This window comes from Ornithodoros turicata, chromosome 6 (genome assembly GCF_037126465.1).
Source record: "Ornithodoros turicata isolate Travis chromosome 6, ASM3712646v1, whole genome shotgun sequence".
NCBI classification, from domain to species: Eukaryota; Metazoa; Arthropoda; class Arachnida; order Ixodida; family Argasidae; genus Ornithodoros; species Ornithodoros turicata.
Genome location: NC_088206.1, coordinates 4160908 through 4177483, shown reverse-complemented (window position 1 = coordinate 4177483; position 16576 = coordinate 4160908). Strand labels below are relative to the sequence as shown.

Genomic DNA, 16576 nt, shown 5'->3' with positions numbered 1-16576 from the left:
GCCACCTTGTCTGCCGCACGACGGCCATGGTTCTGTCTACTTCTCGGAAAACGCGCCCAGACGCGCGCGAATATCTGTAGTCGACAGATTCCGGCGTACGCCCTCCGCGCACGTTGAAAACCTGGTTTTTACGAGGTCACACGCACGCCGAGCGCGCGCGCGTCCTGAAAACGTCGGAAAAACGCTCCATGCGTTTAGCCCTTTACTCAGGGAGTTTTCGGGCCGAAACGCATGGAGCGTTTTCCTGACGATTTGACGACGCGCGCGCAAGGCGTGCGTGTGACCTCGGGAACACCAGTTTTACAACGCGCGCGGAGTCTGTTAGTCACGCCTGTTAGCGCGCGGAGTAGTCAACAGACTCCGCGCGCGTTGTAAAACTGGTTTTCCCGAGGTCACACGCACGCGTAGCGCGCGCGTCGTCAAATCGTCAGGAAAACGCTCCATGCGTTTCGGCCCGAAAACTCCCTGAGTAAGCCAGAGTAGCGGAAATAATGTCAGAGCTCTGCGGCGAAAAATAGCCGGAGTAACAACTCTTTCCTACTCTGCTTCTAAGGAGGGTAAGTCGGTGTTAAGGGTTATGACGTCGCACACGTACGCGCGTGCCATTGCCGTCTGCTTTTCGCGAACACGCCAGCAAGCTAAGCAAGCAATTTAATACTGTCTATAGTTTATAGACAGTATTCGCGCGCGTCCGGGTGCATTTTCCGAGAAATGATCAACAGAGCGATGGCCGCCGTAGCGTGCGGCAGACACAAAGTCTCGCACAATTTTGGAGGACAATATCCACCGTACTAAATTGACTTCTACATTTCTAAGATATCTCGAACAAAATGAACGCAGAAGCCGTGTAGCAAACAACAGAATCACCACATTCTAACAAACGTTTGTGGTCTGGCATCATTGGTGCGCGTCTCGCTCAGTATGCACAGGGGTGACACAAACCCGCCATTGTTGTAACTACCCTCAAGCGGGTGCTTTTGGCAAAACTGCCATCTTGTCCTGGTCGCACGTCATAGAAAACGTCATTTTCAGGTCATGTGACTTTGTTTATATGTCGTCTTGCCGCTTACCGACATATTTTCGCCGTCATAACACCAAGACATTATCGCATTTTGCTAGCGTAAACTATGCGGTGCTTCTTCCGCAACATGGTAGCCCATTTCTCCTTAGTTTAAGTACATGGCATCGGCTCGGTAAATCTTAACGCGCAGTCGTCATCACATCTTTGGAAGACAACAATACGAAGCTTTGTGTGCAAAACTGCGCGTTTTACTGCAAGATTATCGGATAAAAATAATTACCGTGATCGAAAAACATCCAAAACGTCGTCCAGAAACAACAACCGCATTGTTTACAAACGGTTTGGCCGCCGATCACGGGCGCCGCCATCTTTAAGGTCACGTGCGCCTTGACGTTTGCTGTGACGTGCGACCAGGACCTGTCCAGGATGCATTGCGTTCGCCCAGCACGCTTTCGTCTACGGAGGAATACATTGGATGCCACCCCTGTGTCAGTATGCGTCCCACGCGTTGCGGGTGGTCGTCTCGCGGGCGTTTCTTCGCCGCGCGTGCAAAGGCCATGGCGTGCACGCGACGTTTTAACGCCGAGAAAACGTTCCACGCGTTTCGCGCTTTATGGTAACCCGGAGTTGTCGAAGTCGAATCAGAAAAAACGCGCCCGCTTGAGTTCGCATGACCGGCTTCCAATGTAGCGCAATGTTTCCAGGGCGGGCACCTCCACGGAAGACGAGTCTTTCGAGGTGGAAATTCTGCGTCCACGCCGATAAGCGCAAGATGCTTCAGGAATTGACAAGCAGCCTTTATCTGAAGCCCAGCAAGGTTCACGTCCTCTCGGAGTTGGCCGCAACCATAGCGTCAGCGGTTAACGCGGACAGCTGGAATCTCTTCCTCTTCGACAGGAACACGCAGGTATTTCACCCGATCCCCTAGCAAAGTTCAGTTTGCTGTGCGTTATATTGCTAGTGCGGTATACAGTCAACCCTCGATTTATGAACACGAGCACGAGGAACCAAACTTTTTACATGCATTTTTCCCTCGTTTTATGAACCTCGATATTCGAATTATGAATGGGATTTCTGGAAACCAACTAGGAGTTACCCAGCGTTTTTGCCCTCAATTTATGAACGGATCGTTCCGAGGTTAACAGAAACCTTCAAAGGGATTATTCCGTGGTCTTATGAATGACACTGGAACTGACAAAATGTTTTCCAGGTATTGCACCCTCGGTTCTTAACCCCCTCGAAATCTTAACGAACGGGTCTTCCGGGGTCGCACAAGGGGCGACCAAGTGTTCCTGACCTCAATTGATGAATAAGGTGGTCGCTGTCACCCGGAGACTAATAAACGGAGGTTACAAATCCCGGAGGAAATCCGAGACCAGTGGAGTGCGAATGAGGTGACATCTCTTCTTTCCAAGATTGACACAGCAGAAGGCATGGTCGAAAGAAAAATTACACAGTATATTGCATTATAAACACAATCTCAACTCGGAAATACTGTTCCATTTGCTCGATAGTACTCACTTGACGGGATTTTCGATTTATGAATCCCTCGATTTATGAAAGATTTTTCGGGGAACCGAGGGTGTTCATAAATCGAGGGTTCACTGTATACCAGTGCTATAGAACTATTGCGAGTAGTACCTCCTCCCACCCCCTGTTCTTTATTAATACTTCTCGTCAACACTGTTAATTTTCTCGTGGTACTTCAGTTGTCGGGAGTGTAGTATGCTAGTAATGGTCTTGTTGTAGTATAGTATTGTCTTTTTCCGACCCACTGAATTCTTTCTTCGGGTTTTCTGTACGAGTTATGCGTTAATTTGGCTGTAGACTATTCGCATTTTTACTTGCAATAGAATAGAAATAAATTGAAAGTAATCAACGTTGGCCATACTGCCTACTATTGCCACGTTGTGCTCAAACTTTTACAATGAGGGTGTCGCCTTTGCTTTTGTTGTCCCGCTAATATTCAAACGATAACTTTAGAGGGCCGACGACCCTGTAGGTCCATCCGTGGCTTTATGGGGTCAAGCGCGATTGGACACACTATGACCACGTGATATGCCCACGTCAGAGTCGCGCTAGAACTCAAACACGGATTTCCGCCTATATACCTGCAAAGCTGACAGGCAGACCGCCTTTTTTTTTCCTTTGTCCCCTCCCCACACACACGCCCACCCCCCACCCCCCGGCCGGAAAACTTTCACTCCTGTTGCTTGTATCAACTTCAAAAGCACCATCACGCAAAGAATAATTAGTTAGTTAGATAGTTAGTAAATTAGTAGAATAAAGTAAACCTTGGAGCTTTCAGCAGCCCACCATGGGTGCTACACTGTAAACTGAAAAACATCCTTATGGCTGTAAATGGCTTGCCCTATATAACTCACACCACTTTTTACACCGTATGGTTTGGAACACTCTTTTTAGAGGGTGTATTTTCTGTAAAACACTCTTTGAAAGAGTGCTTTTCCCTTGAAAATGCCATCTTTTGCACCCTTTATACACCCTTTTACGAGGGTGTTTAACAATCTTACACCTCCCCTAAAAGGGTGTTTAAAGGGCGCAAAAGAAGGCATTTTCAAGGAAAAGCACCCTTTCAAAAGGTGTTTTACGCAGAATACACCCTCTAAAAATGGTGTTCCAGACCATACGGTGTGGAAAAGTGGTGCGAGTTATAGGACAAGCCATTTACACCCATAAGGGTGTTTCTCAGTTTACAGTGTGGGAGGTGGTGGGTTCGAATCCTACCGCCGGCTGTGCTGTCTCAGGTTTTCCCTGGGTTTTCCGAAGACTTTTCCCGACGAATGTCGGCACAGTTCCCCCCCTGAAGTCGGCCCAGGACGCAAACTAACCCCGCTGACCCCCCACTCCTTCCTGCTGTCCTCTCTCCGTCTGTCCACATCTGTACGCCGCTCGTAACCACAGTTGCTTCGCGGTGCTAACACGCAATCAAAAAAAAAAGTTCACACTAAAATGGAGTTCGCACTTAGTGTTCACAATACGGTTGTGAGACCTGTCTCACTCAAGAAGGTTACCGGCAGACGAATTGCCTTCCGTTGATTTCGCGGAGTATTCCCAAGGACCCAATAGATCAGTCAACTCCACTGGGCGATTCGTCGTACGTAAAATGCCGACAAGGAATGACCGCCGTCGTCCACCACATCACACCCTGGGCACAACGGAGACTCAACCAGACCCATCCTGTGCAGCAGAGAACGGCAGAACGGGACGCCGGCTCGAAGACGGCGAATAAGAGTCTCAGCAGCTCAGGGTACGCCGCCAGGCATGAAAAATCTTAAATCTTAGGTTGGGGTCCATCTGTCGTAGTACATTCAGGTTACGGCTACTGCCTGCAAACCACAGTCGACTAGAAACGTCGTACGTGACGCTGTGTAGTAGTCGACGGGCGTCATCGGCACATACTGTGTGCCTCTGTAGCGAGACAGTCAGCCTTTTCATTACCGGGGATACCGCAGTGGCTGGGTACCCACTGGAACGTAACCTCGTGACCGTCCTGGACAACAGCGTCGTGAACAAGAAGGGCGCCATACACCATCGAAGCGCACGATAAGAATGGGTCGCGGCTGCGTAGCGCAGATAGAGCGACTTTGCTGTCGCAGTACACGACCCAACGATTGCAATTTGCTGTCTTAATGTATCGAAGAGCTTGGGTAATGGCGTGAATCTCCGCAGCAGCAGGCGATGACGTGTGTGATAGGCGATAACGCCTTTCAACGCCTCTCTCGGGTACCACAAAGGCGGGGGAAGAAGAATCCGATGTACATGACCCGTCCGTGTAGACATGACAGCGCCCAGCAAACCATTAATATCCCTAGGACGTCCCTACAAGGTCGCGAACGTCCCGAATATCTCGACATCCATAGGATATTTATGGGATATCGCACAATTTTATTACGTTTTGGGCTTACTCCAGTAAGCAACAGATGTCCCTGGTATGTTGGAAGGATATCGCGCACTGGATGTTTGAATGTCCCATGACAGGCAGCCTGCAGGTCCTAGGGATGTCTGTGGGAGATCCAGGAAATATTTGCTTGTCCTTATGGCCGCTGTGGAGCTCTGCCATCATCTCCACGCAAAGAAAAGACACGATAAGTCTCCCTTTATTATGACAGAGATATAATCTGCGCGCGCGCTTAATGATTATCCTCATATGCGCCCCCCTCAGTAGCAAAGGTTAGCCCACATAGACAACAGCCTAGACCACTACGAGGAAAAAACTCGGAAGGATGAGGGGGGGGGGGTAGGTGCTCTCATTCCGAGCGTAAGAGATAAAGCCCGCTTGTTTGGGAATCCTCTCTACCGAAAGCAATATCAGGACGGTGTACGCAGGCGACTTTTACGGTACTTCCTATCCGTGGGCCTTTGTTTTTCACCCGCTCTTGCGACAGCTTCGGTCCTGCGGGAAAACTCGGAGTGGACGGACGAAATAATAATAAAGTGCCCGGAGACATTCAACGAAGAGGCATTCACGGGCTTAGCGTCGCGTTGGAGGGCGTCCTGGGAGCACTGGGACAATACCTATTACCCGTATGCTCTGGCCAAGAGGAAGTGTACAGTGTGATATTATCTACCAGAAGAAAAAGTCGCTCGAAGATATAATACGGACGATGACACAAAAAAAAGGGCCTATGTCGGATGAAAGTAAGAGGCGGTTATGTGCATCCATGTGAAGTTGCATGCCAATTCTTACGGCAAATGGGGTAATAGACGTGTACACAGTCGGCGCCGCGCATACAGAAACTCGTTCGGCTCTGACATCAATGCACTGAATGCAGGCATCCCCGCGAGTGAGGCGGCCGTGGGCGTGGTCACGTGCTTTCAGGAACGAATGGGAATTACCGATTTTTTCGCTCTTGATGCGTCAGAAGTTGATGCGGAAGTTTGTTTGAGAGTTTCTAGATCTAGAATCTCTAGATTCCCTAGATATCTAGATTCTCTAGATAACCTAGAAACTCTAGATTCTAGGCATCTGCTTTCATCGGAAAGCAGGTGCCAGCGTAGCGTAGTAGTAAGTGCACCCTACCGGTAATGGACCTTTTTCACAGTCGCGTCTTATCCTAGCGGCTGTCCAGCGATACACGAGCGCGCAAAAATAGCCGATACTCGATACTAGGGCGCAAGTAGCACACGTATCGAGGCACCCTACTGCCACCGCCATATTGGCGCCATCTATTGAATATGTAGGGAACCTTCTTCGGCGCCGTCAGGGTCACAGAGCATGCGCAGAAGCGTCGTGAAAAAAGGCCCATTGAGAGGTGCATGGTTCGATTCCAGCCGCTGTGTCGCTTTTTTCGATGACTGCCACGATTCAATCGTTATGTATCTTTCTAGCAACCTTTGTAGGAACCGGGAAGTCTTTACCGGCTTCACTTTCGCGTCAGAAGACACCATGACGTCATCAAGGGCGCTGGTAGTCCTATCGCGTGCTTATTTGCATAATAGTAATAATTATCATTTGGACTAGCTTTACACGTAAGTTATCTGAGCTGACTATATTTGTGTGGCCACATGCCGAAGGTGCCACAGCGTAGCCCTGCGGATAATTTCTACCACCGTCTACTTCTGTTTACGTCACATTAACCCCGGATGTGGTTTATCGTTTAACCTGAAGATCTTAACTGGATGGTATTTTTGTACCTCCCATACTAGTAGCCAAACATGGCACCGGTCCCATTGCACCTCTCAGTGTAAACATTGCAGCGACTGAAGCGTCCCAGTTCCCCTAGAAGTCGGCCCAGGACGCACATTTCCCCTGGGCGTCAGTCGTGACGTTGCCCACATACGTGAGGCCGACAACGGCAAGCCCTTTCACCATCACCATCACCACCACCACCACCACCAGTGGTGGGTGCCGGACACCCTTGGAGGGGATTTGTCACGTGTGCCGACGTATACGACCATGTGTGTTCGTTTTCCCCAACACTGGGCAGATTACGTGATGATAGTTTTCGTATTACGAGAGAATCACGTGCTTCGATGATAACACAGTCAAGACGTCGAGGATGTGGCCGGAAGTCAACAAAAGCCGATATGTAGAAGCATGTGGCCGTGGTAAAAGATATAAGAAGTACCGCCTCCCACAGGGTTTTGGAGTAACCTCGGATATTATGCCGTATATTGTTGCGTCTAATTTGTACAGTGATATAGAAAAGGAAAAAAATGAACACATCAAACATTGACTTTTTGTTTTTTTTCTCTCTCTCTTCCAGGAACTTCACAGCTTCAAATGCGATGACGGAAAATGCCAGTAGGTACACAACGTTCCTCTTGCACCTTCCTGTTCATCCCACGTGTCTACATGTTCTACGTATAGTATACCGTGGCCATCTGATGTGGATACCTTCTCCACTAGATGCGGAGACGGCATCGTGCAGACGAATCCCGTTTCCAAAACGAGTCTGGCGACACTGGTAGCTCGGATGAGAGAGCCCGTCAGAATATGCAATGGGGAAGACGTAAGCGTCACTCTCTTTAGTTCCAGTTATCGCTTTGTGCATCGTTTATTTCTTTTCGCCGGTACATAAGCTGGAAATTTTTCTGGATAGAGTGCTCGTATACGGGGTGTTTCGCCTGCTATAACGTGCTATAACGTGTTATTAATTCCTGTAATAAAATCTGCTTGTCCAAAAAAAGATGCGGTCAGCAGTATTTATCTTCTCGGAACTTTTGCCACGACTTGCGGCGATTAATTTAATTAGCCTTTTTTTGCGCGGGAAGTTTAATGTTCGGAAATGAACTCGAAATTTTGCTAAGTAAAGGCAACGTTTTTTCTTTCTTTTTTTATTTTTTATTTATTTAGTTTTTTGGTTTTTTTGCCCGAAACAGAAAGCCTATGTAAGAAATACCCAACCAATTCAAAGACACCTTCCCCGTTCCACTGGCAACGGCTCGAGAAACTCATTTTGCAGTCACGAAACGCTGTGATAGGGAGCTTTGCCTCACACCGTCAGCGCCTCCCTCAGTGTCACACTAGCCGTTGCCGCTGATAATAGCCCCACACTCACAAGTGTCACACCACGCAAACACGAAGGAATTTGTCGACAGAGACAGATCAGAGAGACTGACACAGGCATGCTATTATCAGCGGCGATGGCTAGTGTGACACCGAAAGGGGAGCTGATTGGGTGGGGCAAGGCTCCCTCTCACAGCGGGAACATGTCTTTGAATGGGTTGGAGTATTTCCTACATAGACTGCCTACTTCGGGCAAAAACAAAAATGTTGCCTTCACTTGGCAAACTTTCGAGTTCAATTCTGAAAATTAAACTTCCCGCGAAAAAAAAAAGCTAATTAAAACCGACGGCAGTCGTAGCCACAAAGTACCCAGAAGATAAATACTGTTGACCGCATCTTTTTCAGACAAGTAGATTTTTTATAGGAACTAATAACACGTTAGGTGAAACGCTCCGTTGTTAAAGTACTCGTAGTATAAGCTCTTCTTCCTCTGGAGCTCACTTTAATGTGGCATGTTCTTTTTTGTTTTTTGGTTTTCATATAGGATGCCAGATTTGCTGGGTTGGTAGATATGAGCGAACCCAACGCAGCGTACATTTTGGCTCATCCCATTGTACAACCTGATGGAGAGCTCACGGGTAAGTACTAACCAGTCGTGACTTCTTTTGCTCTCGTGCTTTTGAGTCCTGATCCACTACGGACGGTACGACCCCCAGTTGATGTAGCACTGCACGATGGAACCAGTATTTCCAGACGGGTTCCCCTTGAAGTCGGCCCAGGAAGCAATACTCCCACTCTTTCCGTTGTCCTCTTTCCACTTGTCTGTGTCTACACACCGCTCATAGCCACAGTCTCCTCGCGGTGCTAACACTTAATTAAAGGTCGTACCTTTCCCACGTCATACTCATGTACTACTCAGAAGACTGAAACCCAAAAGAATAGTTTCGACTATAACCTCGCTTCTGCACACATGAGTAAATTTTGAAAAGGTTGTTATTTTCCCCTCCAAGACTTACGTTTTGAAACTGGTTGAACCATCCGGTTCCTGCTTCAGACTGGGCAGAACTGGTCGGGAGGTCATTGCCGTTTTTTTAATGACAGAAAAAATGACGCTTCAACATCTTGCAGGTGTCCTAGAGCTCTATCGGAAGGCTGATTCTCCTCGTTTTTACGATGAAGACGAAGAGGTAATATTTGCAGGAGCACCAACGCCATCTAGGTTAACAGTAAGGCCTGCTCGACGAATCTTCGCCCTCTTTCACCACTCGAAAGCAAAGTTCCGGTGTCGTCTGCGAAGACGACTTTGTCGCAGACGACTTCCAAAACGGAATGCCTGAGGGCTTCAATTAGCTGTCCGCTGTGCGGCCGGAAGGGGCTAGGGCCGTTAAAAGCGTGGTTTCTGATTGGAGGACTACTAAACCCCCCATCAGTTCGTGAAGCGAGAAGGCCTTCCTTAGATGGCGCCGGCTCCACGCCATCTGGCTGTGTTACTAATGTCAGGTTTTATTCTAGATCGTGAATAGCTACCTCGTATGGGGAGGAATAGCGTTACACTATGCAGAAGTAAGTATATCAGGATCACTGTTACCTTTAACTGTCATTTTTAATCGATTCCCTTCTCGTTTTCCAGATGTACTCAACAATGGCACGACAGAGAAAGCTGCACAGTTTCCTCTTAGCGGTAGTTAGGTGAGTGACGTACTTATCTTATCTTCTGCCGCACCTCCGTTACGAGATGCGGTACTGATTGAGCATATATTCAACGCCCCGAGTTGTTTTACGTAGGTCAATATTCCAAGATATGGTCAGTATGGACTCTGTGATTGTGAAGATTATGGTACGTATCAAACCGCTATAGCTCGCCGTCTTCAACGACGATGACAATTCTCTGTCGACAAATTTAGAAGAAATAGACCTTTTTAGGAAAGCAAGCGCCACCTGTAGCACGCAAGGGCTCATGGGAACTTGGAGCGCCTTGAAGCATTAGGGGACGTGCGCTTCTCTGGGTGGGGCGCCGAACACCGTGGCGACAGCGCCAGAGTGGGAGAATTTTTAACTCTCCGGTCGCTCCCTGCATCGCCTTTTCATCACTGCCGACTTCTGCCATTCAGAAAAAAAAACAGATAAGGGTAGCAAACGAAATGTGGACGATTCTTGCGAACAAAACACGACCGCTGCACGTTCGACAGCGCTCGTTTGCAGAAGCTACACGACCGTGTATTGTCGTCAAGCAGGAGAGCTACCTATGGAGATGCTAGATAAGAACACTCTCTAGGAGAGCTTGCTTTTCGTACTTGCCATACCAAGCGAACAATCCCACGAACGCTACATGACCGCTTGGCGCCTTCTTTCTCCGCTCCTAAACTTTACTGCGTGGTCCCTTTACGAAATGGCCAGAGGCGGAGGTAGTAGAAGAAGAACAACAACAACATTCCCGGTGTGCGCAGCAGCAGCGTCAGCCGGGGTAAACCATAACCGAAGCAGACGACAGAGCAGTGACTCTCAAAGTTTCCCATGCTGCTTTGCGCCGCGCGCTTGGTGGTGCGCGCATCTTTTTAAAATCGTCTATTTCAAACCATAACGCTCTAACAAGTTCCGTTGTACTTCATGTGTGCAAGAAGGTCCTAAGAAGGTCCTGTGTCTTTGTGCCTCTAGACGTTCGCGCAAAAGTTGGTGAGCGCGGATCGGGCCTCGCTATTTCTGGTGGACAACCGCACCAAAGAGCTGTACGCACGGATCTTCGACGTCAGCGGGGACCCCGACAATGGCGGAACGCATGAAGTCGCCAAGGAAATCAGGTGCATGCCAACGCTGGTACTCGCTTTGATCGTTCCAAAACTGTTACGTTACGGCGGAGCTTGTCGAAAGTTTTTACAGAATGGAACCCGTATGTTTCTTTTATCGCGTCAGCATTTTTTTTTCTGCACCACTGTCAGAATAAGGTACCCAAGACCTTTGGGGCCCGAAGGTACTTGTGTGCACTACCTCGGAAGTGCCACTCACTGAAAAAAAAACACGAGTCTACACGTCACCATTGGAGCGGAACCGCTGCTTCGGCTGGGAGCCCTCCTAATATTTCAAAGCCATCCCATAACATCATTCTGAAGCCGAGTAAATACTTCCTCCTGACTACCCGGAATTAAAAAAAAAATAGGGAAAAGACCAGAAGCTCGTGTGCTGCTAGATGGGACAGCAGCATCAAGGACACCCAGCTCTGCGCGGGACATTTCCTTTTTCTTCTTTTTATTTTATTTTTTAATTGCGCCCGGTAGACAGCTTGGGGTTTCCAGCGGTCCTTTATTTCCTTGACCCCGATATGAATGTGTTGCATAAACACGTTGTGTTGTGGATGATTGTCTGTGATTGTAAGCAGCGCTTCACTGGGTTAGAAACTTGCAGATGTGTGCTGTCCCCAGGTTTCCCATCGGCACCGGGATCGCTGGCCACGTCGCCCTCACGGGGGAGAGTCTCAACATCCCGAACGCCTACGACGACGATCGCTTCAACAGGTACCGTCATCACCCTTAGATACGCTGGTTTTCCCTATACTTTGTACAGCGTATTAAAAACTAAGTGGCCATTTATGATCCGTATGGGTAATTGTATCCGAGACTACTGTTCTCCGTATTTTGCCATCAAGAAAATACGTAGATAATGCAAACATACATACATTACTGTGCTTCGTGTGCCTTACACTGCTCGCACACGACTCTAGTGAAGAAAGTCCGGTAGAATCATCCTCCTGTTCACGCAAGCCTTACTGTGCTTGTACGTAATGTCGTGTGGTGGCGTGCTATTTCCGAGCGGTCTACTTGACGGCATGTTACTCGGGGGGATTGTGCGTCTTGGGCCGACTTCACAGGGAACTGTGCCGCCATTTGTCTTAAAGCATGAAATGTCGTCAGACGTTACACAAGCGAGCTACGTGCCTGTAAAGCGTGCTTTGCCTGCCACGCACAGGAGCATTGCAGTACAGCTCACTCACGAATCTTTTCTCGATGACGCGCTGACTTCTCGCTGAGAGAAAAGGAGGCGATAGAAAATAAAACTCGTACAGAAACTGAACATGAAGTTTCTTAGTGTTTTACGAAGCTGTACCTTCTCTGCTTTTCGTTCCAGAGCTGTGGACCAGCAGACAGGCTACACAACCAAGAGCTTACTTTGCATGCCTATCTTCATCCGTGGAAGGTAAATATAGGCACATACAAATGCTGTACTATCATTTGCTTCGGGACTTCAAAGATGGACGACGATGTCGTCACCGTTGTACTATGCGCACTTGACGTCATTAAAGGAGCACAGAGGGCCATCCAAAAAAATTTCAGATTAAGACATCTGATGAAAGTGTGTGTGTCATTATACCGAACAGCGCGAAAGGTTTTGATGTGTGCAATTTGTTTCCCAGAAAAAAACTCACATAAACATAGCTCCGCGCCTTCACCCTTAACTCGCCACTCCAGCTATAACGAGGATGAGGAGGTATGATGGCACGTCACCGATGACGGCATAAGGAGACTCGTCCTGGTTTGCCGGTCAGTGGGGGTCAGCGCATTGTCCCTTTGCCGCCGTAAACCTGTTTTGCCAGTTTTCCCGGAGAATTGGGGATAGAAGGAGCGGCCGAAGCATTACCGAGCAAGGAGAAAGGCTTTATCTGAACCCCGAACAGCCGAGTAGCAGACGACAGCGGAATGGCAGACGACATTTCTCTAGGCCAATCAGCGAGCGTTCTCCTTATAGCGTCAGCGCTAGGTTCCAGGCAGATCACAGGCTGGTACTGCTCTTCACCACCGTTGCGCACGGTCGCTTTTTGCGGCGTATTTTAAATTCAATTTCTGCGATAATTATGACTCTGTGGTGTAAATTACTTCGCATGGTGCATCTTACTGGCCTACTTAACAGTTTTATAGGAAGAAAACTGAGTGTTAAAAATGACTTCTGTGCTACTTTAAGGGAATCAATTTCCCAAACGACGATTCTACTTTTCTGAATGGAACGTTTATAGCTGCGTTTCTGTAATGCTTAGTATCCCAAACACAGTCTGTCAATCACGTGGCCTTATAAAGTCATGAACGGACACACGCTGTGCTTGGCTTTTATAAAGCTATCGCTTTAAAACTTCCTATGACGCGTATTTCATCGCACAACACACGCACTCTCTTTCAGTGTCATCGGCGTGGTGCAGATGGTGAACAAGACGACTGGGACGTTCAACCGCAACGACGAAGAAGCGTTCACCACATTCGCCACTTACTGTGGCCTGGCCTTGCACCATGCCAAGGTGTGACTCTCACACAGATTTAGGTGTGTGTCTGTGTCACACTTACTGCCGCATGTTGTCCTCTGTCTGCATGCGCAAGACAGCACTCCTGGACGTTTTCGTATGTTCTCGTAGACTGCTTTGCATGCCTTCGGCTAGCGCGCCTGCACTCTTTGTCATTCTTTTGCATGGAAGACTCGTCTCTCGCTCATCAATGTTGCTCAGATTCAGGCTCCCCATCTCCCTACCCAAGAACCCTGTCCTTAGATTTATCGGCTTTCTGAGTAGTATAGGACGACCGCATGTACACCTCACCTAACCTTCCTATGCCACGTCACGTGGCGTTCACGCTTGTCTCGAAGAACAGGACAACCTGTTTCTTTGTGCGACGATAGGCAATTTGTACAAATTTAGGCAAATTTAGGTTCCTTAAAGGGACTATGAAACGATTTTTTTCTTCGTTTCGTTCGAAAGAAGACATTTTTCTGAGTCTAGAACCGAAATTTTACTTTCGTCACGCGAGCGGATTTCTCGGGAGCGAATTTAAACGGAGCGGCGAAGGGAGGACAGCTGGCGCCACGCCGTGACGAGCTGCCGAGCGGAGACACAACGGGTAACTTGACGCGACCACGGCCGGCTCAGCAACACGTCATCGTGACGTGCAACACCAGTGCAACACCAGTGACGTAACGGGGAACCGAAGAGCGGTCCGTACAGTTACACCATCGGCAGGGAAATATGCGCGGGAGAGGAGGAACGCGGAAGAGACATTTCCAGCGCGCGCTCCTCGCAGAGTGGAGCGATTTCGTCCGGAAAAATTTGTGGCATATTAGTTTCTCTGCGGGAACAACAGTTTCCATCGAAAAAAAGTATGGGGGTTCGAGAAATTTCATAGTCCCTTTAATTAGGTTGGAATGGTTGCGTCCAAATGTCCGTTACGGAGACAGTTGGTGCAACGTTGAAGCTCTGCACTGCAGAATGGTTTTTGAAGACGTTACAGTCGTGATCCAGAAACTCGGACAGAAACGGATGAAGTTTTTGTGTCATACGATAGCATGGGTGTCCAGGACACAGACAATAGTTCTTACTTCTGACAAAACAGAGGAAGGGTTAGCCGAGTGGACACAGCAGCACCAAGGTCATACTAAAGTAGTAATTATTTTGGTTATAAGGTAGTGATCAAGGTGGTGACATAATCTCGCAATAAAGTTGTTGTTGTTGTTGAGGCCCCGTTGAAGTCGGCCCAGGACGCACGTTATACAACCCCTTGTACCCCGTTCCTTCCTGCTGCCCTCCTTCCCAGTGTCCGTCCTTCGCGGTACTACCGAGAAAGTAAAAGCGGCGCTGTGTCCAGATGTAATAGACACGAATCCCTCCTACGGGAATGATTTGCTTCCTATAAGTGAGCCGCCTATTGTGTGTGTGCAGCTGTACGACAAGATCCGTCGCTCGGAGCAGAAATACAAGGTGGCCCTGGAAGTGCTATCCTACCACGCGACATGCACCGACGAAGAGGTGATGCGTATAGAGGCTGCCCCACCTCTGCCCCATCCCGGGGAGGAACTGCGACACTTCTCTTACTCCACCTACTCCCTCATGTCGGACGAGAAGGTTGTCGCCACCATCTTTATGTTCAAGGACCTCTTCCAGTCGGACATGTAGGTTCCTCATCTAGCCATTGCGTTCACTTAATACGCGAAACGGAAGAACTAGAAAGAACCGAAAAAGTATGCTCCGCGGCAATGTGTCACAATCGGTTTTCAACGTGATAAATAGAATTATGGTACGATGCCGTATTTTAAGTCACCTAGGGGGGCAAGGGAACACAATTAGCCGGAGCCCTTTGGTATAACATATGTTTGTAAGTCAAACGTCGCCATACCAGTACTGGACAGCCAATAAGGCCGAAACAGCTGTCCAGTATTGGTATGGCGGCGTTTGACTTACAAACCTAGGGGGCAGTGCGATCAGTTATTTTTGTACAAAAAGACGCTGTGCAAATTGAATGCGCCACCTATCGTCAATTTTGCGGAGCTTCTCCATCTTTTCTGCGTACGGCTCCGTCGCTAAGTCATAGCTCCTGCTTTCACGACGACTGCTTCTGATCGGCAAGTATCGTAATATCGCTGTTGGGTATCCCAGGCAAAAGCAACACTGAAATCGTTGATCCAGTCGGCGGGTGGGTGTCTACAGCCTACAATTCATCGATGAGATGAATTTGGTAGTAGCTCACACAATAGCCAAGACAAGCCAGGGGGGAGTCGTTACTAGCGATGACAATGGGTCGTGCTATTTTGCACACGCCCGAGGTATCGTACTTACCACTTGGAGTTTTTCCAGGTTCGAGGAGTCTTCACTGATCAGGTTCACACTGACTGTTCGAAAGAACTACCGGAGGGTTCCTTACCACAACTGGGCCCACGGCTTTTGCGTCGCTAATGCTGCCTATGCCATCCTCAAGCACTCTCCAGGCACATTCAAACCCCTCGAGGTGGGAAACGTCTTTATATTTGTCATATCTTCAATACAACGGTGGAGGGGGGACGTCTTGGGGGGAAAAACAGCTGAGTTGTGGGAGACAAAGTTCCGCTTCCTGTTTTTCCAGGAACTAGCGCTCTTTGTGTCTTGTCTGTGCCATGACCTTGACCACAGAGGGAAAACAAATCAGTTTTTGATCAATTCTGCATCTCCACTGGCAAGCATCTACACTACGTCTACCCTCGAACACCACCACTTCAATCAAACGGTACAAATACTGCAGGTGAGATTCTCACAGTGATAGGGCGCTATACGATAAAGCTTTGCGGCACGTATACGTGGTCAAAAGCTATTGTGATCATTTCTCTTGTGTGTAGATGATTTCTATTAACTTTTTTTTTTAAATCTGAAACAGCAATCGGGTCACAACATTCTCAAGAATCTCTCTTCGGAGGATTACAAACAGGTACTTCATGCATGCACGTGTTTCTGATAAATCGATAGCATTTCACCAGTTAATTGCTAATTATGCATCCTTGGACTGTGTTAACAAGCTGACTCGCCAGTGCAGTAATATGTGCAATAGATCTCATTTGAACGCACAGGTGCTCAGCTTAATCAAGCACTGCATCTTGGCCACGGACTTGGCGCTTTATTTTCCAAACAAAGCAAAGCTGAAGAGGTTGGTCGACGAAGGGGCGTACGATCCTGGAAACGTTGAACACAGGTAAATCTACGAAACGGTACACAGTATTATAACAGTCGAGCCCGTTTATTACGATCTTCAACTCCATTATTACGATCAAACTTCTCGTTTCCGTCGGCTCGCCCATTGAAGCACATGTAAACC

The 16576-nt window shown here is 48.3% G+C and overlaps 1 protein-coding gene across 8 annotated transcripts in view; it reads left to right on the top strand.

Moving 5' to 3' along the window:
• LOC135398863 (probable 3',5'-cyclic phosphodiesterase pde-5) overlaps nucleotides 1-16576 on the top strand; it is a 130698-nt gene that overhangs the window by 109128 nt on the left and 4994 nt on the right. For 5 of the 8 annotated variants that reach the window (XM_064630387.1, XM_064630393.1, XM_064630394.1 and 2 more), the window contains 17 exons: nucleotides 1726-1928; nucleotides 7249-7286; nucleotides 7353-7494; nucleotides 8536-8629; nucleotides 9120-9178; nucleotides 9504-9554; nucleotides 9622-9680; nucleotides 9777-9828; nucleotides 10647-10789; nucleotides 11381-11500; nucleotides 12111-12179; nucleotides 13155-13269; nucleotides 14677-14906; nucleotides 15589-15739; nucleotides 15854-16009; nucleotides 16142-16192; nucleotides 16332-16453. In XM_064630387.1, the coding sequence (XP_064486457.1) occupies nucleotides 1726-1928; nucleotides 7249-7286; nucleotides 7353-7494; nucleotides 8536-8629; nucleotides 9120-9178; nucleotides 9504-9554; nucleotides 9622-9680; nucleotides 9777-9828; nucleotides 10647-10789; nucleotides 11381-11500; nucleotides 12111-12179; nucleotides 13155-13269; nucleotides 14677-14906; nucleotides 15589-15739; nucleotides 15854-16009; nucleotides 16142-16192; nucleotides 16332-16453 (1855 nt within the window). The remainder of the gene's footprint in view (nucleotides 1-1725; nucleotides 1929-7248; nucleotides 7287-7352; nucleotides 7495-8535; nucleotides 8630-9119; nucleotides 9179-9503; nucleotides 9555-9621; nucleotides 9681-9776; nucleotides 9829-10646; nucleotides 10790-11380; nucleotides 11501-12110; nucleotides 12180-13154; nucleotides 13270-14676; nucleotides 14907-15588; nucleotides 15740-15853; nucleotides 16010-16141; nucleotides 16193-16331; nucleotides 16454-16576) is intronic. The other 3 variants (XM_064630388.1, XM_064630390.1, XM_064630389.1) reach the window with 3 other exon arrangements.